The sequence below is a fragment of the Nerophis ophidion genome, linkage group LG20 (assembly GCF_033978795.1).
Source record: "Nerophis ophidion isolate RoL-2023_Sa linkage group LG20, RoL_Noph_v1.0, whole genome shotgun sequence".
NCBI classification, from domain to species: Eukaryota; Metazoa; Chordata; class Actinopteri; order Syngnathiformes; family Syngnathidae; genus Nerophis; species Nerophis ophidion.
Window position 1 is genome coordinate 11,161,144 of NC_084630.1, and position 27,946 is coordinate 11,189,089.

The following is a 27,946-nucleotide window of genomic DNA, read 5'->3' on the forward strand; positions in this document are numbered from 1 at the left end:
TTGAGGGATGTCTGCGACCTCTCTGCAGCATATGTTTGCGGTGTGTGGAACATAAGCATGTCACTGTGGGAGTTTCCACTTGAACTGTTGTGCTGTGCTTGGAGCATGTCGTGCTAATTTTGTCCTCTTTACAGCTTCAGGAGATCTTCCGGAAGAAAAATGAGAAGAAAGGGAGGAAAGGGAATGCTGAGAAGTCTGCACAGTTGGTGAGAACGTTGGTAATAGAGAACCTGGGATTAAGGCTATAGGTATATTGGGATAGATGTAAAAACAGCAACAGAGACACTGGCGTGGTGCAATTTTTATACTATCTATCTTAAACCTGAATTTATTGGAGTAAAACTAATTGTTTTAGTGCAAAATTACAAAATTAACAGAATAAAATACCTGTTTTTGGCTTTTTCCCATGAGGGGTCGCCACAGCGATAAAATAATGATAATTCAGCTTAAAGTTTACGCCTGACACCTTTTTGACACAACCCTGGCCAGGGATCGAACCTTCAAACTGTGCCACAAAAAGTAAAATGTGTGTGCAATTACATCACCAGGGATTTACCTGAAGATACAGTGATTATGGCTCTTTTCATTAGTGACAGTTTAGATCTGAGAAGAGTTTGCTGTGAAATGTATAGTTATTAATGCAATTGACATTTTGAAACCAATTGTGATTCTCTCGGTAATACTGGGCAAAGTCTGTCCCTTTTAGGCTCAGTCCGGAATGTATACTTTAGTTTCAAAATACGGGACAACTCAGTTTTTTGATTGACTTTTGGCGACCTTCATCCACGGATGCCACCTGGTTGAGAGTGCGTTTAAGGAGGTGAGTGTAAAGGATGCTATCTTAGATATGTTAAGTAAACCTCACTCCCTGTTGGCCTGGGCTTTTACCTTCCTGGCTAGCGTGCTTAACTCTCCAGTTGGGATGTGTGGTCACGGGTTCGAACCCTGGCGGTGTGCAGTGCTGACTACGGTTACACTTGTCCTCACCAACAGTGTGACAATTATACATTTGTGAAGTGTAGACATAACAGAATGAAACTTAATCCTAAATCCATTTGATTACTCAGGCAAATTATCATCAAATCATTTGAATACATTCACAAACGCATTATGTATTTAATGTTCCTGAAATGCTGCACCCAACTGTACACACGGATGTATTTAAAATGATTAGCCATTAATTAACAAGTTCATCACCATTTTTGGAAGAATTAGGGAAATAATCCATCATGTAACGATGACTGAGTGCATGCAGCCTCACATGTTTTTGATGTGACATCTTTGTTATACCATGACAAAGATATCCTTTTTGTGTAGTGGTTTAAAATTGATACACTCTTGTATAGTTTGTCTTTTTTCACGCTTATGTGATTAAGGCTTAGAAACAACACTTTTTAGCATGTTTAGTTTCCATTTAAACTTTTTTAATTGTAATATTTGCTGGCATGACAATTATCTTTTACAAATGGATTAGAACATACATGCATTCCAAATATAATTAAGAAGAGAAAATCTGCAGATCTGCCAATCTTCACACTTTTAGTTAGTAATGAACACATATATAATACCTTTATATTTTTTGAACAGATAAATAATATGTTGATGCATATTTAAAACAATTAAGTGTAACTTTAAAAATGTGTGTTTCTCTATGTTACAATCATAGAAGCGCCGTTGGTAACGACACATGCATTGTGTATCCGCTGCCACACTCATTGCATGTACTAACATGTCTTTTATCTTCTCTCCTCCCTCCTCTCTGGCTGCATGCTCTGTCGTCCTCTGTCTCTTCCTCGTGTCTCTTCTCTGTGTGTTAGAGTATGCAGCTGTATGGATATCAGGTTGCCCCCATGAACAGCGTATGTATCCAAAAACATACCCCCTTAGTGTTGGTTGTGTTCTCCTCTGGACAGTTAGGAACTGATTGAAGGCTCAATGGAGAAATAGTGTCCAATAATTTCCAAAATAAAATAAAATGGCAATAATCTGCTTTTGAGACCCTTAGCCACAACTTATGGTGTAGGTATTATGCAAAAAACTGTAAATAGTAGGGACGCACTATATTTTTTAATCATGTCAATACTGATAGCTTTCTGCTTCTTAAGACAGATATTAATAACTTATTTATGTGTATTTTAAAAAAAATTTAGATTCAACTGTACTTTATGTACACCTGGGGGTTAGAAAGACTCAAACAAAGGAGGATTCGACAAACTGGAGATTTAGCTTAACCAAATATGACATCACTACTGAGGTAGGGCTAACAGCGCTTCACTTTTTCCACATTTTGTTTTGTTCCAGCCCTATTCCAATATTGAATGAATTCATTGTTGTTCTTAAAATTCTACATTTTCTTTTTTCCACTTTATTTATATAGCACATTTAAACAACAATAATGTTTCCAAAGTGCTGCACAGCCATGTTAAAAACAATTGTAAAAAAAAATAAAAATAAATAAATAAATAAAATAAAATAAAAAAAGTATATATATATATATATATATATATGTTATGCTCCAACAATGACTGAATAAAAACAAAAAATAAATAAATATAAAACCAATAAAAACAATAAAAAACAAATATGATTAAAAACTATTTTAAAGGGTAAAATCAATTAAAACAGTAAAATAGAAATCAAAGTCTATAAAAAACACAGAGGACAACAGAGAACAGAGGACCACACAACTCACGTAGTGTTAAAAGCCAAAGAATAAAAGTGGGTCTTAAGACGAGACTTAAAACACTCCACTGTGGAAGCAGTTTGAACATGGAGCGGCAGAGTGTTCCAGAGCTTAGGGCCGACCACAGAGAAGGCCCTGTCTCCCCTGGTCTTAAGTCTGGTCTTGGGCACCACGAGCTGGAACTGGCTCTCGGACCTCAGAGCGCGCGCAGGAATGTAAATTTGGATAAGGTCCGAGATATATTGAGGTGCCAGTCCATGTAAAGATTTAAAAACAAACAGCAATGTTTTAAAATCAATTCTAAAATGAACAGGGAGCCATGCAGACTCTGAAGAATTGGGGTTATATGCTGGTGTTTCCTGGCCCCTGTTAAAAGTCGTGCTGCCGCGCTCTGGACTAACTGCAACCGGGAGAGAGCTTTTTGGCTAATGCCAGCATAAAGTGCATTGCAGTAGTCCAGGCGACTTGAAATAAAAGCATGCACGACTTGTTCAAAAAGCATGCACGACTTGTTCAAAAAGGCTACAGACAATAATATGCGATAATGACAATGTGAAAAGTTTTTTTTTTGCATATCTATGGAAAATATACAAATAAAAAAAATCACATGTACGTAAGTGTTGGGGCAGCACGGTGGTAGAGGAGTTGGTGCATCTGCCTCACAATATGAAGGTCTGGAGTTCGATCCTGCACTCAGGATCTGTCTGTGTGGAGTTTGCATGTTCTCCCCGTGACTGCAGGGGACCCTCCGGGTACACCGGCTTCCTTCCACCGCCAAAGACATGCACCTGGGGATAGGTTGATTGGCAACACTAAATTGGCCCTAGTGTGTGAACGTGAGTGTGAATATTGTCTGTCTATCTGTGTTGGCCCCGTGATGAGGTGGTGACTTGTACAGGGTGTACGCCGCCTTCTGCCCGAATGCAGCTGAGATAGATTCCAGCGACACCAAAAATGGATAAGCGGTAGAAAATGGATGGATGGTTGGACATAAGTATTGACAGCCGTTGCTCAGTACTTTGTTGATGCACCTTTTGCAGAAATTACAGCCTTAAGTCTCCATTCCTCTTTGTTTGTCTATTCCGCTTTACAGTACCTCAATCTCCATCAGAGTGGGTGGGAAGCATTGGTTTTCATCCAGGATGTCTCTGTACATTGCTGCAATCATCTTAGTCGAGTCAAGGAGGTGACCAAGAACCCTATGGTCACTTTTGTCAGAGCTACAGCATTGCTCTGTGGAGAGAGGAGAACCTTCCAGAAGGACAACCATCTCTGCAGAAATCCACCAATCAGGCCTGTACTGTAAGATGACCAAACGAAAGCCTTTTCTTAGTTAAAAGTTTTCCGAAATGCACCTGAAATATTCTCAGACCATGACAAAAACAATTCTCTGGTATGATGAGACACATATAGAACTCTTTGGTGTGAATACCAGTTGTCATGTTTGAAGGAAACCAGGCATCCCTCATCACCAGGCCAATACCATCTCTACGGTGAAGCATGGTGGTGGCAGCATCATGCTGTGGGGACGTTTTTCAGCGACAGGAACTGGAAGTCTAGTCGGAATAGAGAGAAAGATGAACGCAGCAATGTACAGAGACATACTGGATGTAAACCAACGCTTCCCATCCAACCTGATGGAACTTAAGAGGTGCTGCAAAGAGGAATGGGCGAAACGGCCCAAAGATAGGTGTGCCAAGCTTGTGGCATCATAAAGACTTATAAGGCTGCATTTCCTGCCAAAGGTGCATCAACAAAGTATTGAGCAAATACTGTAAATACTTATGTCCATGGGATTTTTTTGTATTTTATTTCCAATAAATATGCCCAAAAAAATCTAAAACAAATTTCACATTGTCATTATGGTGTATTGTCTGTAAAATGTTGAGGACAAAAATTAATTCATTCAATTTTGGCTGTAACATAACAAAATGTGGAAAAAGTAAAGCGCTGTGGATACTTTCTGGATGTACTGTAAATCAGTAGGTAATCTAATGTCCTGATGTCCATCTATCGCTGTGTGTGAAGTTAAAAAGTGATCTGCTGTAGACAAGGTCTAATGTCTTCAACAATGGTGGGAGCGGTATCTTAAGCATCTCTGATAAGGCAGCGGTCAAGTGTATCTTTGATTCGGCAGTAGTGTTTTATCTCTGGGCTGGTGTCTTGCTTTTAGGGGGGGAAAAAAATCATTTTATACTTTTATGTCACATCTTGGTGTCCATGACTGACAGTTTAGGTTGCTTGGACATACTGCACACACAGCGTGGAACTCAAATAAAAGAGAGCAGCTGGGTGTCTCCCTCTTCCATGCCCAGTCATCCCGCCAAAGCGGACAACGCACAGTGCCATTATTTTACTTCAATGTGGAAATTACAAATTGCTTTGGCTTTAAGGTCATCTCTGAAGGGCTTTTTGCACTTTTCGGAAGCCACAACAATAAGGTTGGCCAACTTTGGGCACCTTCTTTACAGATGGAAGCGTCTTAATGGGCTTTCAGGACATGAATGGCGGCGGCAATTCAGGGTGGCTCGTGAGATTTTATATAACGAAGCCACAGTTTTTTTTTCTTCCTTCCGGAGTGTTTGCAGGGCATCTGGTGCAGAATGCACGCAGGATGTCTTGTTTGAAAGAGGTAACGAAGTCCCGCACGACTAAATTACTCTGTTTACACTGAGATCCGGTGAGTTTAAGAGAAGTCAGGACCTCATAAGTGGTAGGAGTGCTTCATTTGTTCACCCTAACCCACATACAGCACAGTATGGGTAATTTAGTTTTATCAAAACATTTATTTTTATTTTTAATTGTTTCGATTATCGGTGCTATTTTTTTAAGTTGTCAAATTATCGGTGTCATAATTCTGTATATCGACGTACTAATTATCGTGCACCCCAGGAAAATAGTACCTGACTGACTATTCAAAGACCTTTTCAAACGTTAGTAATAACGCTCAAGAGTGTCTGCATAATAGTGTGCCTTTAAAGTTGAGAGGGTTCATACTATTTTCCTGTTCTTTTCGCTGTGTAAAATGTATGAAGTAAGACTATAGATAAGGACGGTTGTTCTTTGGCTTTCTTCAGCTTTTTCAATTGTGTGATTAATTGCAGATTAATATGAAAAAGATGAATGTATATTCAAGGGGACAGTGATGCTGAAGTGAGTTACAGTATATGATATTGAACGATATGGAGCTTTTTAAAACAAATCACTTATGAAATGCAACATTTTGGCATTATGTGTTAATGTGCAGGTAGGAGGTCAGAACACAGGAACCTTGCTTATTAGAGGCAGAACACATTTCAGTGAAACCAGCATATCTTTAGTATTGATAATAGATCAGGGGTGCCCACACTTTTTCTGCAGGCGAGCTACTTTTCAATTGACCAACTCGAGGGGATCTACCTCATTTATATATATCATTTATATTTATTTATTTATGAAAGAGACATTTTTGTAAACAAGTTAAATGTGTTTAATGATAATACAGGCATGTGTAACACATATAGATGTCTTTCTTTCACGAAGACAAGAATATATGTTGGTGTATTACCTGATTCTGATGACTTGCATTGATTGGAATCAGACAGTAATGATGATAACGCCCACATTTTCAAATGGAGGAGAAAAAAAGTTGTCCTTTCTGTACAATACCACATGAAAGTGGTTGGTTTTTGGCATCTAATTCATCCAGCTTCCATACACTTTACAAGAAAAACATTGGCGGCAAATTCCGTAGCTTGCTTGATTGACATTCAAGGCACCCGAAGGTCTTGTGAGATGACGCTGGCTGCTGCCAGTTCATTATTATGAAAAAATGACAGAGAGGAAGGCGAGAAACACTTTTTATTTCAACAGACTTTCGCGCCGTCCCTTCCGTCAAAACTCTAAAGGCCGACTGCACATTTCCTATCTTCACAATCAAAGCCCTGCTTCATGCTGCCTGCGCTAACAAAATAAGAGTCTCGGAAAGCTTTCTGAGGGATCGCTTGTGCACGCCAGTTTTCCGAGACTCTGTATTTAGTTAGCGCAGGCAGCATGAAGCAGGGCTTTTATTGTGAAGATAGGAAATGTGCAGTCGGCCTTTAGAGTTTTGACGGAAGGTATGGCGCGAGAGTCTGTTGAAATAAAAAGTGTTTCTCGCCTTCCTCTCGGTCATATTTTAATGATAATGATCTTGCAGCAGCCAGCGTCATCTCACAAGACCCTCCGGTACCGTGAATGTCATTTAAGTGACGTCTTGGTGAAGATTGATGATCACTAATATTTAGGTTTATTTTTTTTAAAAGCCTGGCTGGAGATCGACTGACACACCCCCCGCGGTCGACTGGTAGCTCGCGATCGACGTAATGGGCACCCCTGTAATAGATTATGAGGTTTTAATGTGAGAATGTAAGTTCTTAACCTTTATAATTTAAATGTTTGCAGGTGGTCTTTCCACTATAAACACTATCTTTAAAGTTATTTAATACTATAGTTCCCTCTTCCTCAAGGCTGTAAATCATATGAAAGAGGTTTCCGGTGTCGGTTGCCCATTAAGGGCCAGATTCCCACAACAATGTTAAGTACATTGTATTATTTTCTATTCATTTGAATTGATTAATAACATATAAAAAGGCATCTCTTTAAGTCTGCCATAAGAGTTGATAGAGTGAAATACTGAAAACTGAAGCATGTACTTCCTGAAGTCTGGCCGTTGGAAGTGAACTGACCCTGGCCCTGCTTGACCACCCCTACAGGTGCTTAAAAAAGACAGTCAGGAGTTTGTGGCGCGGAGTTACTGGGACGTTCTGAGGCGAGGCGCCAGCCAAATCCTCTTTTCTGACCTGGCAGAGGTACATAGACCCGTCTGTCCTCTGTGGTTTTCAGTCCTCCCTTCACCCTTTTACCATTCTAATTTTCATCATCATCCCTTTGTGTTTTGTGTTCTCATCAAGCATGCAACAGTACGACTTGAATGAAATGCATGAAGACGTTGGGGCCATTAGCTCCCCAAAATTTACCTGTGTAAAAAAATATGTTTCGTCAAGTTCCCCGATCCTTTTAAAGTGTTTTATTGTAACTAAACTCTATAAAATTGTGTCTCAAAAGTCTTTATTCATTTCCATCCTTCATAACTGTCAATACATACTTCCATATCTTTTCCACTATCCCATAATGTGTAATTTTTTTGTTTGTGTTCTCTCACCATATTTATTTCTAAAAATATTTTTTCCTCTTTAAAGTGCACATAATGATAAGCTTTTTTATATTTATTATCTTTTATTTGCTTGAAGGGGAACTGCACTTTTTTTAACCTATAAATCACAATCCTCATGAGAGACATGAACACACATATTTTAAAATAATTCATTCTTACTCGTAAATTATGTAAATAAAAGTCTGCTTACGATAGAGCCAATGGGAACCAAGATGTCTATTGCCTTTAGTCTGGCCATAAAACCCAATAAATAACCATTCAAAAAGGGCCAACAATATTACATTTAGATCCCATTAACCGAGTATTAGCAAAGTTGTTATTATCACTGCTAACGTTAAGGACCTACATTTAGCGGCGCATTGATCAGAGAGGTAACTTCCTTGTGCTGCTATATATATATACAGTGGGTACGGAAAGTATTCAGACCCCCTTAAAGTTTTTACTCTTTGTTAAATTGCAGCCATGTGCTAAAATCATTTAAGATCATTTTTTTCCTCATTAATGTACACACAGCACCCCATATTGACAGAAAAACACACAATTGAAGACATTTTTACAGATTTATTAAAAAAGAAAAACTGAAATATCACATGGACATAAGTATTCAGACCCTTTGCTCAGTATTGAGTGGAAGCACCCTTTTGAGCTAATACAGCCGTGAGTCTTCTTGGGAATGATGCAACTAGTTTTTCACACCTGGATTTGGGGATCCTCTGCCATTCCTCCTTGCAGATCCTCTCCAGTTCTGTCAGGTTGGATGGTGAACGTTGGTGGACTACCATTTTGAGGTCTCGCCAGAGATGCTCAATTGGGTTCAAGTCAGGGCTCTGGCTGGGCCATTCAAGAACAGTCACAGAGTTGTTCCGAAACCACTCGTTTGTCATTTTAGCTGTGTGCTTAGGGTCATTGTCTTGTTGGAAGGTGAATCGTCGGCCCAGTCTTAGGTCCATAGCACTCTGGAAAAGGTTTTTGTCCAGGATATCTCTGTACTTGGCCGCATTCATCTTTCCTTCAATTGCAAGCAGTCGTCCTGTCCTTGCAGCTGCAAAACACCCCCACAGCATGATGCTCCCACCACCACACTTGACTGTAGGGATGGTGTTGGGCAGGTGATGAGCGGTGCCTGGTTTACATCCACACATACCGCTTAGAATTAAGTCCAAAAAGTTCTATCTTTGTCTCATCAGACCAGAGAATCTTATTTATCATAGTCTGGGAGTCCTTCATGTGTTTTTTGGCAAATTCTATGCGGGCTTTCATGTGTCTTACTCTGAGGAGAGGCTTCTGTCGGGCCACTCTGCCATAAAGCCCTGACTGGTGGAGGGCTGCAGTGATGGTTGACTTTCTTGAACTTTCTCCCATCTCCTCACTGCATCTCTGGACTTCAGCTACTGTGATCATTGGGTTCTTCTTTACCTCTCTCACCAAGGCTCTTCTTCCCCGATTGCTCAGTTTGGTTGGACGGCCAGCTCTTGGAAGAGTTCTTGTCATCCCGTACGTCTTCCATTTAAGGATTATCAATCAATCAATCAATGTTTATTTATATAGCCCCAAATCACAAATGTCTCAAAGGACTGCACAAATCATTACGACTACAACATCCTCGGAAGAACCCACAAAAGGGCAAGGAAAACTCACACCCAGTGGGCAGGGAGAATTCACATCCAGTGGGACGCCAGTGACAATGCTGACTATGAGAAACCTTGGAGAGGACCTCAGATGTGGGCAACCCCCCCCCTCTAGGGGACCGAAAGCAATGGATGTCGAGCGGGTCTAACATGATACTGTGAAAGTTCAATCCATAGTGGCTCCAACACAGCCGCGAGAGTTCAGTTCAAGCGGATCCAAGACAGCAGCGAGAGTCCCGTCCACAGGAAACCATCTCAAGCGGAGGCGGATCAGCAGCGTAGAGATGTCCCCAACCGATACAGGCGAGCTGTCCATCCTGGGTCCCGACTAGCGGTCCATCCTGGGTCTCGACTCTGGACAGCCAGTACTTCATCCATTATGGAGGCCACTGTGCTCTTGGGAACTTTAAGTGCAGCAGAAATTTTTTTGTCTCCATGGCCAGATCTGTGCCTTGCCACAATTCTGTCTCTGAGCTCTTCAGGCAGTTCCTTCGACATCATGATTCTCATCTGCTCTGACATGCACTGTGAGCTGTAAGGTCTTATATAGACAGGTGTGTGGCTTCCTTAATCAAGTCCAATCATTAGAATTAAACACAGCTGGACTCCAATGAAGGTGTAGAACCATCTCATGGATGATCAGAAGAAATGGACAGTACCTGAGGTAAATATACAAGTGTCACAGCAAAGGGCCTGAATACTTATGTCCATGTGATATTTCAGTTTTTCTTTTTTAATAAATCTGTAAAAATGTCTACAATTCTATGTTTTTCTGTCAATATGGGGTGCTGTCTGTACATTAAAAGGAAAAAAATGAACTTAAATGATTTTAGCACATGGCTGCAATTTAACAAAGAGTAAAAAATTTAAGGGGGTCTGAATACTTTCCGTACCCACTATATATATATATATATATATATATAGCCACAGATTGTGCAAGTTATCCCACTTAAAATGATGACAGAGGACAGAGGTCTGTAATTTTCATCATAGGTACACTTCAACTGTAAGAGAGAGAATGTGAAAAAAAATCCAGGAATTCACATTAGAATTTTAAAGAATTTATTTGTAAATTATGGTGGAAAATAAGTATTTGGTCAACCATTCAAAGCTCTCACTGATGGAAGGAGGTTTTGGCTCAAAATCTCACGATACATGGCCCCATTCATTCTTTCCTTAACACGGATCAATCGTCCTGTCCCCTTAGCAGAAAAACAGCCCCAAAGCATGATGTTTCCACCCCCATGCTTCACAGTAGGTCTGGTGTTCTTGGGATGCAACTCAGTATTCTTCTTCCTCCAAACACGACGAGTTGAGTTTATACAAAAAAGTTCTATTTTGGTTTCATCTGACCACATGACATTCTCCCAATCCTCTGCTGTATCATCCATGTATCCATTTTGGTATAAACTCAACTCGTCGTGTTTGGAGGAAGAAGAATACTGAGTTGCATCCCAAGAACACCACACCTACTGTGAAGCATGGGGGTGGAAACATCATGCTTTGGGGCTTTTTTTCTGCTAAGGGGACAGGACGATTGATCCGTGTTAAGGAAAGAATGAATGGGGCCATGTATCGTGAGATTTTGAGCCAAAACCTCCTTCCATCAGTGAGAGCTTTAAATGGTTGACCAAATACTTATTTTCCACCATAATTTACAAATAAATTCTTTAAAATTCCTACAATGTGAATTCCTGGATTTTTTTTCACATTCTGTCTCTCACAGTTGAAGTGTACCTATGATGAAAATTAAAGACCTCTGTCATCAATTTAAGTGGGAGAACTTCCACAATCGGTGGCTGACTAAATACTTTTTTGCCCCACTGTATTTTATTTTTTGTATCTTGTCCAGCTTCTCAGGCAAATCATATAGTTGATGTAGATGCCCATATCGGCTGTTCAGATTTACTTTACAAAAGAGAAGTGTATGATACTTCTCTTGTTGCCTTATTTGTATTTGGCTTTATTAAATGTATTTATATTATCATTTGGTGCAGCCGGGCCGGAGCAGCAGGGGATAGAAAGAGAAAAAAAGGAAGACAGAGGGGGAAATTGTGGGGACAAGAGGGGGATTAGACAGAGAGACAAAAACAACAACAAATGCTGCTATATTGACATCATGACCTGGTGAGCTGCTTTCGCAACGCGAATTCCGGATTATAAATCGTGCTTCTCCCCTGGATAGTAAAATGATGTGAATATAAGGTGAGAAGTTGGTAAACTTTGACAGCCAACTTCAACCCGGAAATGGCCAGAAAGACGTTTTTTTTCTACTCCCCTTTTTTCTTTGCCAGAATTATGAGTCATTCTTCATCCAAACAGGAATAGATCAATATCCTTACAGTTAGCATCCCAGTGAGAGCAAACATTGTACAGTAAGTGATGTTTTATTATGTTTGTTGGCTGTCATATCTGCAGAGAGTAGTAATCAGTGTTGTTGTTGAAGGAAAAAGTGAACGCCGTGATACGTTTTTGAAATGAATACGCCTCCGTATGCTTAAAGTGAGCAAAGTATGTCAATATTACATGTTTTTATGAATGTGCCCGTTACTACATTAAATATATGCCTACAGCGTGTATGTAAAACCTTGATGGGGCGGTATAGCTCGGTTGGTAGAGCGGCCGTGCCAGCAACTCGAGGGTTGCAGGTTCGATCTCCGCTTCCACCATCCTAGTCTCTGCGGTTGTGTCCTTGGGCAAGACACTACCCACCTGCTCCCAGTGCCACCCACACTGGTTTAAATGTAACTTAGATATTGGGTTCCACAATGTAAAGTGCTTTGAGTCACTTGAGAAAAGCGCTATATAAATATAATTCACTTCACACTTGATGGAAGTGTTTGGATGTTTTTTAAGTGCTTTATAAGCAGAATAAAGTGACTCCCATAGGCTCCATTGTATGCAGACTTTTGCTCACATTGATTTACTAGTTAGAGTGCATAAAAACATTTAAATATATCTGCTTGTCTTACATAGGAATTGTAAATGATTGGCAAAATTCCCCCAAAAGTGCAGGTCCCTTTTAAATTAATTCATTTTTGAAGAACTCTCACTTAAACATTCTCCATAAAGTCATTTCAGAAGACAAAAACATATTTAGTGTGTAATTAATTTATCTTCCTTTTGTCTGGGTGTTGCTATTATTTGTAAGTATTTCCACTGCATCGATGTGATTAATATATATATATATATATATATATATATATATATATATATATATATATATATATATATATATATATATATATATATATGAGATGTCATCTAAAATATGTAATATAATATAGTTGACAGTAGTTTAACCTAGGCAGCATGGTGGTCCAGTGGTTAGTGCGTGTGCCTCACAATAAGAAGATCCTGGGTCCGATCCCCAGGCTTGGGGTCTTTCTGTGTAAAGTTTGCATATTCTCCCCGTGACTATGTGGGTTCCCTCCAAGTACTCCGGCTTCCTCCTACCTCCAAAGACATGCACCTGGGGATAGGTTGATTGGCAACACTAAATGGGCCCTAGTGTGTGAATGTGAGTGTGAATGTTGTCTGTCTATCTGTGTTGGCCCTGCGATGAGGTGGCGACTTATCTAGGGTGTATTTCGCCTTCCGCTTGAATGCAGCTGGGATAGGCTCCAGCACCCCCTGGGATCCCGAGAGGGACAATCAATAGAGAATGGATAGTCTAACCTAGTATGGTATAATATAATTAATTGTATATTTTGCAGTATTGTAGGTATCTTCTTTTTCAATTTTTGTAACATTAATGACACTGAATTATAAATATTAGTATTTTTTCTAATAATCTGCACCATATACAAACATGAAAATGTAAAGGTAAGTTATAGGTCGGAATAGGCTAAATGGTTTGTAATCAGAAGCCTGCACATTCTTTTTGTTGTTTGCCACGGGAGGAAGAGCACAAAAACATCCCCAGTGAAGCGCTTTGGGGGTGTTGGTAATGATTAATAACATGCTAACACAGAGCAAGCTGGCTAGCTGTCTAATGACAGGCTTTGTGCTGTGGTGGCAGCGGAAGCTAAAGTGTCGGTAATGACAGTGGTGCATAATGGGTCTGACCTTGTATTTACTCTATCCAAGGCGCCTTTCATCTGCCATTGTGTCATATGGACAGAGCACACACGGCATCATGTAGAGGGCTAAGAAATTAAGGTATGGACTAAAAAAAAACATTTGGAACATTTTTGAGATTGCAGCATTAAGCAAACATGCACAAAATACAGCAAGTACGAATACAATGAAGTAAGATGTGATGCATTTGATCAGATAAATATACAAAAAGAGAACGAGATACAATCAACAAATAGGTAATAGAGGCCTAGAGTAAAGGCCAGAGGTCAGCAGTGAACAAATGTTGAGGGTACAGAGTGGGTGGGTCAAAGAGAGGCTCGGGAAGCACTTTTAGGGCGAAAGAAAGAAGCTGGTCGTGTTTAAAGAAAGATGTGTTTACTCAACAGATTAGTCAAGCCCTCTGCTTTTGTCTGGCAAAGGAGGCTCTCTGACTGACAGCTAGAGGAGGAGGCATTGACAGGTACTAGGAGGCGAAAGGAAACCAGAGTAAACTGAGAACGTGTAGCATGAGAGGAAAATAAGTGACTGGGAAGGACTGACAGAAGGTGGGCGAAAAGACCGGGTCATGGGAAGAAAAAGGTGAACTAACCTGTGCCCTGAGAATGTATAATTGACTGACAGTTGGACTGACTTTACTCAACGAGCTGCTCCTAGGTGGTATTAGTCATAGATGAGTTAGGAACAGCATTTTAGTGTTTACATTACTAATGACTGTTTTTACCCTTCACTTTATGATCAAAGTCTGCTGTAACGCCGACACACGCTCACCAGGTGTAAGCTAGTGCTCTATGGGGTGAAGTAATCGTTATGTTGTCATGGCGCTGGTGCTGATATACTTCCAGGAATGATAACCTTGTTTTGATCACTTTGGCACTGTTGATGTTTCTCCTCTTTTCTTTAGCTCTGTTCAGTGTTTTGTGCTGAAAAATGGTAAAGTATAGAAAACATATTACATGGAATCAAATGCTCTATATTCAAGCTATGCTTTGTTCAAATCGGGGCTTCACGGTGGCAGAGGGGTTAGTGCGTCTGCCTCACAATACGAAGTTCCTGCAGTCCTGGGTTCAAATCCAGGCTCGTGCGGAGTTTGCATGTTCTCCCCGTGAATGCGTGGGTTCCTTCCGGGTACTCTGGCTTCCTCCCACCTCCAAAGACATGCACCTGGGGATAGGTTGATTGGCAACACTAAATTGGCCTTAGTGTGTGAATGTGAGTGTGAATGTTGTCTGTCTATCTGTGTTGGCCCTGGGATGAGGTGGCGACTTGTCCAGGGTGTACCCTGCCTTCCGCCCGATTGTAGCTGAGATAGGCGCCAGCGCCCCCCGCGACCCCGAAAGAGAATAAGCGGTAGAAAATGGATGGAAGGGATGGATGGATGCTTTGTTCAAATCACAAATCCATTCCAACACAAAAAAGAACAACTGACACAAAGATGTTTATATTTCACTTACACAAACTGACTCTGGTGGTCATTTACTTGTACTACATGGGCTGACAAATTGGAGAAAGAGCACAGACATGGGCTTGCTGTGTCAAGTGTAAATTTAAAGATAAAATTAATGTTGCTTTTCAGAGGTGCCTTGGTTTAGGGGTGTCCTAATATAACTTTTTTACTCTCGATTTTGGCGTTAAGCATTGGCCGACATCGATATCAACCCGATACAAGATCATTACAAATCATACGTACTTGCATTTTTATTTTGTTTTCAAGATCTCCGCATATGTACAAATAGTCAAATTTAAAGGGGACGGCGTGGCGCAGTGGGAGAGTGGCCGTGCGCAACCCGAGGGTCCCTGGTTCAAATCCCACCTAGTACCAACCTCGTCACGTCCGTTGTGTCCTGAGCAAGGCACTTCACCCTTGCTCCTGATGGGTGCTGGTTGGCGCCTTGCATGGCAGCTCCATCCATCAGTGTGTGAATGTGTGTATGAATGGGTAAATGTGGAAGTAGTGTCAAAGCGCTTTGAGTACCTTGAAGGTAGAAAAGCGCTATACAAGTACAACCCATTTATTTTAAAGGGGTCGTTTTATGCAAAACCTACCGAAAATTTCGAAATCAAACCATGGAGGCCTTACAAAGATATTATAAAACCATCTTGCCTTCTTTTATAATTCTTTTAAATGAGCCGTTTGGAATTTGCCCAACTTTTGACGTTTTCCCAAAATGTGACATCAGCAGGGTCTGAAAATTAAATCTGCGATTTTTTCACAATACATTTATTTGATTTACGATTGCTCCCGATTTTCTTCCTTACTTTTAAAAAAAACAAAAAAAAAAACAATGAATACAAATGACAGAGATACTTCAAAACAAGTATTGCTTTTATTTGGTTAAAAAGTTTGAAATGACACTGCATACCCTGCATCTTACTCCTAGCAAAATTCTAATTTGTATAATGTTCTTTTTGGACCAGATGTCAAATGTAATTGTTATGCAATTATTTTCAATGAACTAAATTAAGAGCTTCCTCTGGGAGGCAGCACTTCTGCTTGAATAAAATACTTCTGTAAACAAAAATGGAGCATTATACATTGCATTTAAATAAATAAATAATCCCCAACATTGAGATTAAAAAAGTGCAAACACAAGACTTTTGTCTTGAAAAAAATACTTCTGTAAATAACAATGCGGCATTGCACATTGCTTGCAAACAAATAAACTTCAATACATTAATAAAGACACCATCCATCCATTTTCTACAGATTGTCCCAATAATTATTAAATAGTAATAAAAATCAATCATATCAATCAAGTGCAAACTCAAATCTTATGTCTTGAACAAGATAAATCTGTAAATAAAAATGTACTATTGTACAAGCAAAGCACAACATTGAGATGACGCTATATAGTTTTAGTAAGTAGCTAAATGCAGGCTTTTCAGTGGATTATCCTGGGCTCTTTGTTAGTGTGTACTGATGTTAGAAACAATGTACAATTCATTGCACATGTAATACATCACTATATTGATTAAATGCTTTAAAATTCCACAAGAGTTTTGCAGAAGCACGCTCGTGTACAAGCTGTCCGGTTTGTACATGCAGAGCGACTGCTTCAGTGATCGCCCTGTGCATTGTTCTCCTTTCTCATCGTACATGGTATCATCATAAATACCTGGTGAAAACGATTCCACCACAGTAAATTGCTTTTTGGGTGGAGTTTGTGGTGTTTCCGATCTTGTTTGCTTTGTCAAGAGTTGCATTTCTCTCACTCGGTTCGAGTGAGAGACGCTGGAATACATTTGTTGTGCTGCTGCCTTTTTTAAACAAACTTTGCAGCTTCACTTGTTCCACGCCTGATGGCAAAAAGCACAGACAACACTTTTCTTGTTGTTGGAACAAGCGTCTTACTTTTGTTTGCGATAGCATTAGCCATGTTTTAAGAGGTGTGTAAATCTCCGCTAAGGAAGTAAGTGGGCGAGCGAAGGTTATGGAAATTCATGAGGGCAAAAAGTGAGACAAAGAAAAACTTAAAAATTGTCTGCAACTAAAAACTCAAATTTATCGAAAAAATCGATCTACTGCCCAGGTCTACGTGAAGTGAAGTGAAGTGAATTATATTTATATAGCGCTTTTTTTCTAGTGACTCAAAGCGCTTTACATAGTGAAACCCAATATCTAAGTTACATTCAAACCAGTGTGGGTGGCACTGGGAGCAGGTGGGTAAAGTGTCTTGCCCAAGGACACAACGGCAGTTACTAGGATGGCGGAAGGTGGAATCGAACCTGCAACCCTCAAGTTGCTGACACGGCCGCTCTACCAACCGAGCTAAACCGCCCCAGATATCTCCATATCTGGTAGAAGTTTACCCGAAGAGTTTTGCGCCAGTCAAGCTGTATACTTCTCTACCCCAACAAAGGTGATCTGGGTATCCCACGTAAATGCAAAGGAATTACACTCACTCCAATCGCAGCTAAAATATACAATGCATCCGTCCATCCATCCATTTTCTACCGATTGCCCCTTTGCAATGCTCCTCAATCGTATTCAACCAAAGATTGGAAATCTGCTTAGAAAAGATCAGAATGGATTAAGGATGAATCCTTTGACAACTGGCCAATTTCTCACTGTCAGGAAATTAATCATAGGTATCACAGCGAAAAACCTACAAAAAGCAGTAATGCTTTTTGTATATATATTTTTTAAACCTTTTGACTCTGTGTACAGAGAAAAAATGACAAGCATCTTAAAGGCATATACTCTACCTGCCGAAACGGCCCATGCAATAGTGCCCATCCCATCCATTTTCTACCGCTTATTCCCTTTCGGGGTCGCGGGGGGCACTGGCGCCTATCTCAGCTACAATCGGGCGGAAGGCGGGGTACACCCTGGACAAGTCGCTACTTCATCGCAGGGCCAACACAGATAGACAGACAACATTCACACTCACATTCACACACTAGGGCCAATTTAGTGTTGCCAATCAACCTATCCCCAGGCAATAGTGATTCTACAAACACACTCGAGCCATAGCTAGATCACCAGATGGTGACAGATTATTTTTTTTTACATCCGTGCCGGTGTGATCCAAGGAGAAACCCTTGCTCCCTTTCTGTTCGTCCTCTGTCTTTGACTATGTGCTAAGCACCTTTGTACACACACAGGTACACACAGTGACCTGGGATTTACTTTGAACAAATCCAGAAGCAGGCGATACCCATCCATAACCCATGTAGACTATGCATATGATATAGCTCTCTTTGCAGAAAACGCAGCGGTTGCTTAAAGACTGTTAGACATGCTTGAAACTGCTGACAGCTGTATTGGCCTTCATGTTGTTTCGAAGAAAACAGAGTTTATGACCATTTATACTGCGGGGGCGATCAAAGCTCGAGACACAGAGTGTCACAGATTCACTTATCTTTGTAGATACATAGCCTCTACCGAAAGGGACACACTTATCTTTGTAGATACGTAGCCTCTACTGAAAGGGACATCAAAATATGTATCTCAAAGACATTGGCGGCCTTGGACAGACTAAAAATAGTGTGGAAATCAATGTTACCTTGGATATGGTTGAATCATCTGGTTACTCACAAGAAGGTTAGAAAGCATGTTGGACGGCACATACAACAGGAGATCGCCTGAGGTTTTGAACATCTCTTGGGAAGAGCATGCTTCAAAGCAACAGCTTTATGGTGGCTTGGCAGCGTTATCAACAACAATCAAAGAACGATGCTTGAGATTCTTTGGCCATTGCAGCAGAAGCAAGAAAGAACTTGAAAGTGATTTACTGCTATGGACAACAAGGGCCTGATTGACGAAGATCCAAAAACCACGCGGTAATCAATGTGTGCATTCTATAAAATAGCGTGTACTCTTAGTGGCCGTGTTGCGTGCAATTTACTAACACTGCATGTGTAATTGAAAAGGGTTGGAGACCCATCCATCCATCCATCCATCATCTTCCGCTTATCCGAGGTCGGGTCGCGGGGGCAGCAGCCTAAGCAGGGAAGCCCAGACTTCCCTCTCTCCAGCCACTTCGTCTAGCTCTTCCCGGGGGATCCCGAGGCGTTCCCAGGCCAGCCGGGAGACATAGTCTTCCCAACGTGTCCTGGGTCTTCCCCGTTGCCTGCTACCAGCTGGACGTGCCCTAAACACCACCCTAGGGAGGTGTTCGGGTGGCATCCTTACCAGATGCCCGAACCACCTCATCTGGCTCCTCTCGATGTGGAGGAGCAGCGGCTTTACGTTGAGCTCCTCCCGGATGGCAGAGCTTCTCACCCTATCTCTAAGGGAGAGCCCCGCCACACGGCGGAGGAAACTCATTTCGGCCCCTTGTACCCGTGATCTTATCCTTTCGGTCATGACCCAAAGCTCATGACCATAGGTGAGGATGGGAACATAGATCGACCGGTAAATTGAGAGCTTTGCCTTCCGGCTCAGCTCCTTCTTCACCACAACGGATCGATACAACGTCCGCATTACTGAAGACGCCGCACCGATCCGCCTGTCGATCTCACGATCCACTCTTCCCCCACTCGTGAACAAGACTCCTAGGTACTTGAACTCCTCCACTTGGGGCAGGGTCTCCTCCCCAACCCGGAGATGGCACGCCACCCTTTTCCGGGAGAGAACCATGGACTCGGACTTGGAGGTGCTGATTCTCATTCCGGTCGCTTCACACTCGGCTGCGAACCGATCCAGTGAGAGCTGAAGATCCCGGCCAGATGAAGCCATCAGGACTACATCATCTGCAAAAAGCAGAGACCTAATCCTGCGGTTACCAAACCGGAACCCCTCAACGTCTTGACTGCGCCTAGAAATTCTGTCCATAAAAGTTATGAACAGAATCGGTGACAAAGGACAGCCTTGGCGGAGTCCAACCCTCACTGGAAACGTGTCCGACTTACTGCCGGCAATGCGGACTAAGCTCTGGCACTGATCGTACAGGGAGCGGACCGCCACAATAAGACAGTCCGATACCCCATACTCTCTGAGCACTCGCCACAGGACTTCCCGAGGGACACGGTCGAATGCCTTCTCCAAGTCCACAAAGCACATGTAGACTGGTTGGGCAAACTCCCATGCACCCTCAAGAACCCTGCCGAGAGTATAGAACTGGTCCACAGTTCCACGACCAGGACGAAAACCACACTGTTCCTCCTGATTCCGAGGTTCGACTATTTGGCGAAGCCTCCTCTCCAGTACACCTGAATAAACCTTACCGGGAAGGCTGAGGAGTGTGATCCCACGATAGTTGGAACACACCCTTCTTAAAGAGAGGGACCACCACCCCGGTCTGCCAATCCAGGGGTTGGAGACCACTTTATTTAAATAAGGATTTTGCGTACCACGGAGACACACTTATTTACTGCATATTCATGTTATAATACTCTACCTGTGGCGTTTTGCTTTGTTTTCAAACAAGCAGGAGACACCTACTACTTTGTACGGGCATTTTAGCAGCAGTGCATTGACACGGAAATCTACGGAAATTAATATTCAAAATGGCTGACTGAATTTTACAATGTAGACAATATTTTCGCATATTGTAAATACATTCGGATATGGTTTAATGGATACAAAGGAACACAGATAAGCATATAAAGTCAACTTGTTTTTCCACTCTACTGGTACTTTCAGTCCTCGAACAACTATTAAATTATGTCGTTCGATGGCTGCGTCTAATATTTTTATTTCTACCATCTAAAATGTATGACAGAGGTTTCTTGTCTGTCCATCATCCTGACATGTGCTCAACGAAACGCAAAATAGTGCTCGCAAAATAACTATGAGTGCTGATAAATCACATTGTGCGTACTAAATAATCATATTTGCATCTTCCCTCTGTATTGTGGGTGTTTAGATGATCAGCACATATGTTGCATATTAATAAAGACCGAAACGCAAAATGGATTGCACTCCTTATTCTGCTCACTTAAAAGACAAAATCCACTTTGCACAAATTTAGTGAATCAGATGTGCGTGTGTTTAGTTTGCACGTCTTTTAGTACATGCAAACCTCAAGTAAATCAGGCCCCAACACTGATGTTGGTCAACCAAAGCCACATTCATCCATCCATTTCCTACCGCTTGTCCCTTTTGGGGTCGCGTGGGGTTGCTGGAGCCTATCTCAGCTGCGTTTCGGGCGGAAGGCAGGGTACACCCTGGACAAGTCGCCATCTCATCGCAGGGCCAACACAGATAGACAACATTCACACTCACGTTCACATACTAGGGCCAATTTAGTGTTGCCAATCAACCTATCCCCAGGTGCATGTGTTTTGGCTGTGGGAGGAAGCTGGAGTACCCTGAAGGAACCCACGCAGTCATGGGGAGAACATTCAAACTCCGCACAGAAAGATCCCGACCCCGGGATTGAACTCAGGACCTTCGTATTGTGAGGCAGACGCACTAACCCCTCTTCCACCATGCTTCCCCCAAAGCCACATATATTCAGCAAATTGTACATGACGCCAACTGTGAAGCTGAAAATCGGAAAAGACTGATAGAACATTGGGCACATGTAGAGGCAACCTCGCCCGGCCAGAGAGCAATATCATTTTATTACTTTATTTTTGGTGGGTTAATTGGCTGATTAAGGCAAATTCAATTCATGCGTTTCGGCGTTTTCTGGCGTTTTTTTTTTAAATGACATTCATGTTTTCATATCTATTAAAATAACTGCAAAATGTATTTTCTTGGGCCCGGAGCCCACAATTGCAGTTCATGCCAGTATCCTCCATGAGCCACGTACTGCAGGCAAAAACCTCATTTAAGTATGAAATTTAAAGTTAAAGTATCAATGATTGTCACACACCCACTATGTGTGGTAAAATTTGTCCTCTGCATTTGACCCATCCCCTTGTTCACCCCCTGGGAGGTGAGGGGAGCAGTGGGCAGCAGCGGTGTTCACGCCCGGGAATCATTTTTGGTGATTTAACCCCCAATTCCAATTCTTGATGCTGAGTGCCACGTAGGGAGGTAACGGGTCCCATTTTTATAGTCTTTGGTATGACTCGGGTTTCAACTCACAACCTACCGATCTCAGGGCGGACACTCTATTGTGCACTTGCTATCAATTTTAAAAGCAATCTCAGTAAATCACACACAACTTGCCCACAATTAGTAAGCACAATGTTATAGTTTGCACACTCTGTTTAGCGTGGATGTTTGGGTCTTCGCAGATCGGGCCCTAAACATGCCAAAATCAAGCCAATGTAGGTCACTATACTGTATTAAATGCTATATAAGCTTTTTGTTATGGATGATAAAGCAGATTACTGTAATATATAAGAACACATCTCATTGATAACTAATTAGATTTTTAGAATAAGCCCACAGGCCAATAAAAAAAAAGACAAGCTGCGTTCTGTAGTTGCCCGTGGACTCCACTTTGGACAACCCTAGTTTACAGTGTTTCTTTAATGGTAAGTCCAACAGGAAGAGCTTAACGAGTATTATTTTATGTTTAGTAAAGTTCTGTATTACCTGAAATAAAGCATCAAAAGTTCCAGCGTGACCAAAGATGATGATGTTCATCCATCCATCCATCCATCCATCATCTTCTGCTTATCCGAGGTCGGATCGCGGGGGCAACAGCCTAAGCAGGGAAACCCAGACTTCCCTCTCCCCAGCCACTTCGTCTAGCTCTTCCCGGGGGATCCCGAGGCGTTCCCAGGCCAGCCGGGAGACATAGTCTTCCCAACGTGTCCTGGGTCTTCCCCGTGGCCTCCTACCGGTTGGACGTGCCCTAAACACCTCCCTAGGGAGGCGTTCAGGTGGCATCCTGACCAGATGCCCGAGCCACCTCATCTGGCTCCTCTCGATGTGGAGGAGCAGCGGCTTTACTTTGAGTTCCTCCCGGATGGCAGAGCTTCTCACCCTATCTCTAAGGGAGAGCCCCGCCACACGGCGGAGGAAACTAATTTCGGCCGCTTGTACTCGTGATCTTATCCTTTCGGTCATGACCCAAAGCTCATGACCATAGGTGAGGATGGGAACGTAGATCGACCGGTAAATTGAGAGCTTTGCCTTCCGGCTCAGCTCCTTTTTCACCACAACGGATCGGTACAACGTCCGCATTACTGAAGACGCCGCACCGATCCGCCTGTCGATCTCACGATCCATTCTTCCCTCACTCGTGAACAAGACTCCTAGGTATTTGAACTCCTCCACTTGGGGCAGGGTCTCCTCCCCAACCCGGAGATGGCATTCCACCCTTTTCCGGGCGAGAACCATGGACTCGGACTTGGAGGTGCTGATTCTCATTCCGGTCGCTTCACACTGATGATCTTCATTTACCCTTCAAATATTTATTTTGCATTGTTTTCTGCATTGAAAATGATCTCAGTGTTCATACTATTCAGTTTTAACAGAATAACAAAATCCAATTAACCACTGTATTAGGACGAATTGTCATTATACTGACAGGAAGTGGAAATGGAAGAAAATATGCAGTTCGTCTTTTTTTCCCCACTCTGTGAATATATTAATGAGTGAAAATGGAAATTGTTGTTGATTCATTCATTTATTTGTGAAGCCTTGAATACTGGGCTCTATAGCTCTTCCACCTCATCACTTCATCCCAAAAGTGTTAGATGGGCTTTAGGTCAAGGCTCTGTGTTCTTTTTTTCAACACAAAATTCATCCAAGCATGCCCTTACAGACCTTCTTGCATTGTTCCTTGTGACACAGTTGTACTGGAACATGACTGTGGAATAAAAGAATTGTCCAGAAAATCCTGGTCGGATGGTAACTGAGAGAGACTGACACCTTATTGGTTATTTAACCAATTTTCAATGCCGTGTCTTAAGACTTTTTTCCCACCCAATTTCACAAAAATACTCCAAATATTTCCCCACAGTGGTAACAATATATGTATAGCGCACTTCCTTTTGCAACAATCCTCACTCTATTGGCATTACTCTGTCTTAATCGGGGTTGACATACAGGTCTTGTTTAACCTTTTTTTTTTTTTTGTCTTGCCTTGGGTTTTAGGATTTTACTCTTGAGGTAGAACCCTATTTAACATTTAACGGTGACGAGAATGACATAAATGCTCCTCCGTCTTTGGCAAATATGCGTTTGGACCCAATATGATGTCTGCATATGGTAGCATGGCCATGGATAACAAGGTTTGGCGCTGTGGGGCATGTCTGCTAGAAAAAAAATGTTATTTACTTCCCCTCCTTCTGCTTTTATTGGAACCGCTTGAAGCCCAATCACCTTTTTCTGAGGCGTTATTTTAGTCATTTTATTTCAGTAACTAGTAACGAGAACAAATATTATAACATAATGGCTGATAAGTAACTAAATTCTGGCACTTTTTCGGAACGGGAAGTGAATAGATGATAAATAATTATAAATCAAACATAAAAGGTGTAGTCAGCTCACATTTTTCGCATCTGTGTTTTGTTTGCTGCTACTGTTTATGGTCTGACACTAGATCTGGCATATGTGGCAATGTGCATGTGATGCACATGTGTGTCTTTATCTGTCTCAGTCCTCCTGTTGTCTCTCCTTCTCTTGCCTCTTCTCACCGTCTATATTCCTGTTTTACCCGCAGAATGTTTGGTGGCAATGAGCATGCATGTTTTGGGGGTATTGAGCATGCCAGTTTCCTAATGTATTGTTTCTGTCCGCCAATGTACAGTAAGTTCTATTTCTTTGCCATGGTCTGTTGTGTTTCCTACTGTCACAACATTAATCACCAGTCTGGGTTACATGGAGAGATTATTACAATCCTTGTGTTGCGCTCTATTGTTTTGGTGTTATAAGAAATAACTAGAGATGTCCGATAATGGCTTTTTTGCCGATATTCAGATATTGTCCAACTCTTAATTACTGATATCAACATCCAATCCAATCCAATCCACTTTTTTTATATAGCACATTTAAACAACAATAACGTTTCCAAAGTGCTGCACAGCCATGTTAAAAACAATTGTAAAAAAAATAAAAAAAATAAAAATAAAAATAAAAAATATATATATATATATATATATATATTATGCTCCACCAATGACTGAATAAAAACAAAAAATAAATAAATATAAAACTAATAAAAACAATATAAAAACAAATATGATTAAAAACTATTTTAAAGGGTAAAATCTATTAAAACAGTAAAATACAAATCAAAGTGTATAAAAAACACAGAGGACAACAGAGGACAGAGGACCACACAACTCACGTAGTGTTGAAAGCCAAAGAATAAAAGTGGGTCTGAAGACGAGACTTAAAACACTCCACTGTGGAAGCAGTTTGAACATGGAGCGGCAGAGTGTTCCAGAGCTTAGGGCCGACCACAGAGAAGGCCCTGTCTCCCCTGGTCTTAAGTCTGGTCTTGGGCACCACAAGCTGGAACTGGCCCTCGGACCTCAGAGCGCGCGCAGGAATGTAAATTTGGATAAGGTCCGAGATATATTGAGGTGCCAGTCCATGTAAAGATTTAAAAACAAACAGCAATGTTTTAAAATCAATTCTAAAATGAACAGGGAGCCAGTGCAAACTCTGAAGAATTGGGGTTATATGCTGGCGTTTCCTGGCCCCTGTTAAAAGTCGTGCTGGACTAACTGCAACCGGGAGAGAGCTTTTTGGCTAATGCCAGCATAAAGTGCATTGCAGTAGTCCAGGCGACTTGAAATAAAAGCATGCACGACTTGTTCAAAAAGGTTAAAAGATAAAAACGGTTTAACCTTTACTAAAAGACGAAGGTGATAAAAACACGATTTTAAAACGCCATTGACTTGTTTGTCTAGTTTAAAATCGCTGTCTATAGTGACGCCAAGGCTGGTGACTTTGGGACGCACATAATTTTGCAATGGTCCGAAGTCAGCGAGGGCCGGACCAAAAACAAAAATTTCTTTTTTTCCCTCATTCATTATTAAAAAATTCTGGGCTAACCAAGCCTTGACGTCGCATAGACAGTTGAGAAGGGGTGTCAGGGGGCCGTGGCTTTTTGAAATCGGCATATAAATTTGGCAGTCATCTGCATAAAAGTGATAAAACACAACATCAACCGATACTGACATATACAGTTGTGGAATTCAATCAATCAATGTTTACTTATATAGCCCTAAATCACTAGTGTCTCAAAGGGCTGCACAAACCACTACGACATCCTCGGTAGGCCCACATAAGGGCAAGGAAAACTCACACCCAGTGGGACGTCGGTGACAATGATGACTATGAGAACCTTGGAGAGGACAAAAGCAATAGATGTCGAGTTGGTCTAACATGATACTGTGAAAGTTCAATCCATAATGGATCCAACACAGTCGCGAGAGTCCAGTCCAAAGCGGATCCAACACAGCAGCGAGAGTCCCGTTCACAGCGGAGCCAACAGGAAAACATCCCAAGCGGAGCCGGATCAGCAGCGCAGGGATGTCCCCAGCCGATACACAGGCAAGCAGTACATGGCCACCGGATCGGACCGGACCCCCTCCACAAGGGAGAGTGGGACATAGGAGAAAAAGAAAAGAAACGGCAGATCAACTGGTCTAAAAAGGGAGTCTATTTAAAGGCTAGAGTATACAAATGAGTTTTAAGGTGAGACTTAAATGCTTCTACTGAGGTGGCATCTCGAACTGTTACCGGGAGGGCATTCCGGAGTACTGGAGCCCGAAATGAAAACACACATTGTTATGCCTAATTTTATTGTGATGCACCGAAGGATGCATTAAACAATGTAACAAGGTTTTCCAAAATAAATCAACTCAAGTTATGGAAAAAAATGCCAACATGGCACTGCCATATTTATTATTGATGTCACAAAGTACATTATTTTTTTAAATGCCTCAAAACAGCAGCTTGGAATTTGGAGGTTGAGGTGGGTAGGGTTGAGAATGGGGGGTGGGGGGTTAGCGGGGGGGTGTATATTGTAGTGCCCTGGAAGAGTTAGTGCTGCAAGGGGTTCTTGGTATTTGTTCTGTTGTGTGACGGTGCGGATGTTCTCCCAAAATGTTGTTGTCATTTTTGTTAGGTGTGGGTTCACAGTGTGGCGCATATTTGTAACAGGGTTAAAGTTGTTTATACGGCCATCCTCAGTGTGACCTGTATGGCTGTTGATCAAGTATGCAAGGCATTCACTCATGTGTGAAAAGCCGTGGGTGTTACATGACTGGGCCGGCACTCAAAGGCAGTGCCTTGAAGGCTCATTGACGCTCTGTACTTCTTCTTAAGTCCGAGTACGCAGCTGCGTTTTAAAAAGTCACAGGTTTTACTTTTTGAAACCGATACCGATCATTTCCGACATTACATCTTAAAGCATTCATCAGCCGACAAAATCGGCAGCCCCGATGTTATCGGACATCTCTAGAAATAACAGTTATGTCACACACAATTAGTGACCACTTTCAAGAGTTAGTGATGATCCTTGCCCTCGAACAATGAATTGATTATCGTGAACCCCGACTTAAACCAGTTGAAAAACTTTTTCGGGTGTTATCATTTAGTGGTCAATTGTACGGAATATTTACTGAACTGTGCAATATACTAATAAAAGTTTCAATCAATCAATCAGAAGTCAAACTTTTCACAAAACAAATCATTCTGTCTGTTCGTATAAAAGAAATGTTAACAGTGCCTTGGATCGTCTATTTGAGATGCGACCTGAACTGGTGTATTGATGTCATTATGGCTGCTGAGAGTGTTCTGTTGTTTCATTGACATGATTTGCAAACGTTTGGCACCATGATTGCTATTTTGGGTCTATGATTAGCTGTTTCTCAATACACATTCATATCCGTAATTTTGTGAGATGTTTTGCAACAAGTTTTGTTCCGATTCAAATTATCTTGCTGTCAAAACGCTCGAATAGCGTTATGGACTTTGGTTTACTCCTTATTGGATGAGTCTGCAATGCACTGAATAAATTATTTGGTATTGAGAAACAGACTGCAAATTTTCGAAAGAAA

At 41.6% G+C, this 27,946-nt stretch overlaps 1 protein-coding gene across 5 annotated transcripts in view; it reads left to right on the forward strand.

Moving 5' to 3' along the window:
- micu3a (mitochondrial calcium uptake family, member 3a) overlaps positions 1 to 27,946 on the forward strand; it is a 66,890-nt gene that overhangs the window by 27,146 nt on the left and 11,798 nt on the right. The window contains exons 7-10 of one of the 5 annotated variants that reach the window (XM_061880454.1): positions 135 to 206; positions 1,818 to 1,859; positions 7,417 to 7,512; positions 24,027 to 24,041. In XM_061880454.1, coding sequence (XP_061736438.1) covers positions 135 to 206; positions 1,818 to 1,859; positions 7,417 to 7,512; positions 24,027 to 24,041 — 225 coding nt within the window. The remainder of the gene's footprint in view (positions 1 to 134; positions 207 to 1,817; positions 1,860 to 7,416; positions 7,513 to 24,026; positions 24,042 to 27,946) is intronic. The other 4 variants (XM_061880456.1, XM_061880455.1, XM_061880457.1 and 1 more) reach the window with 4 other exon arrangements.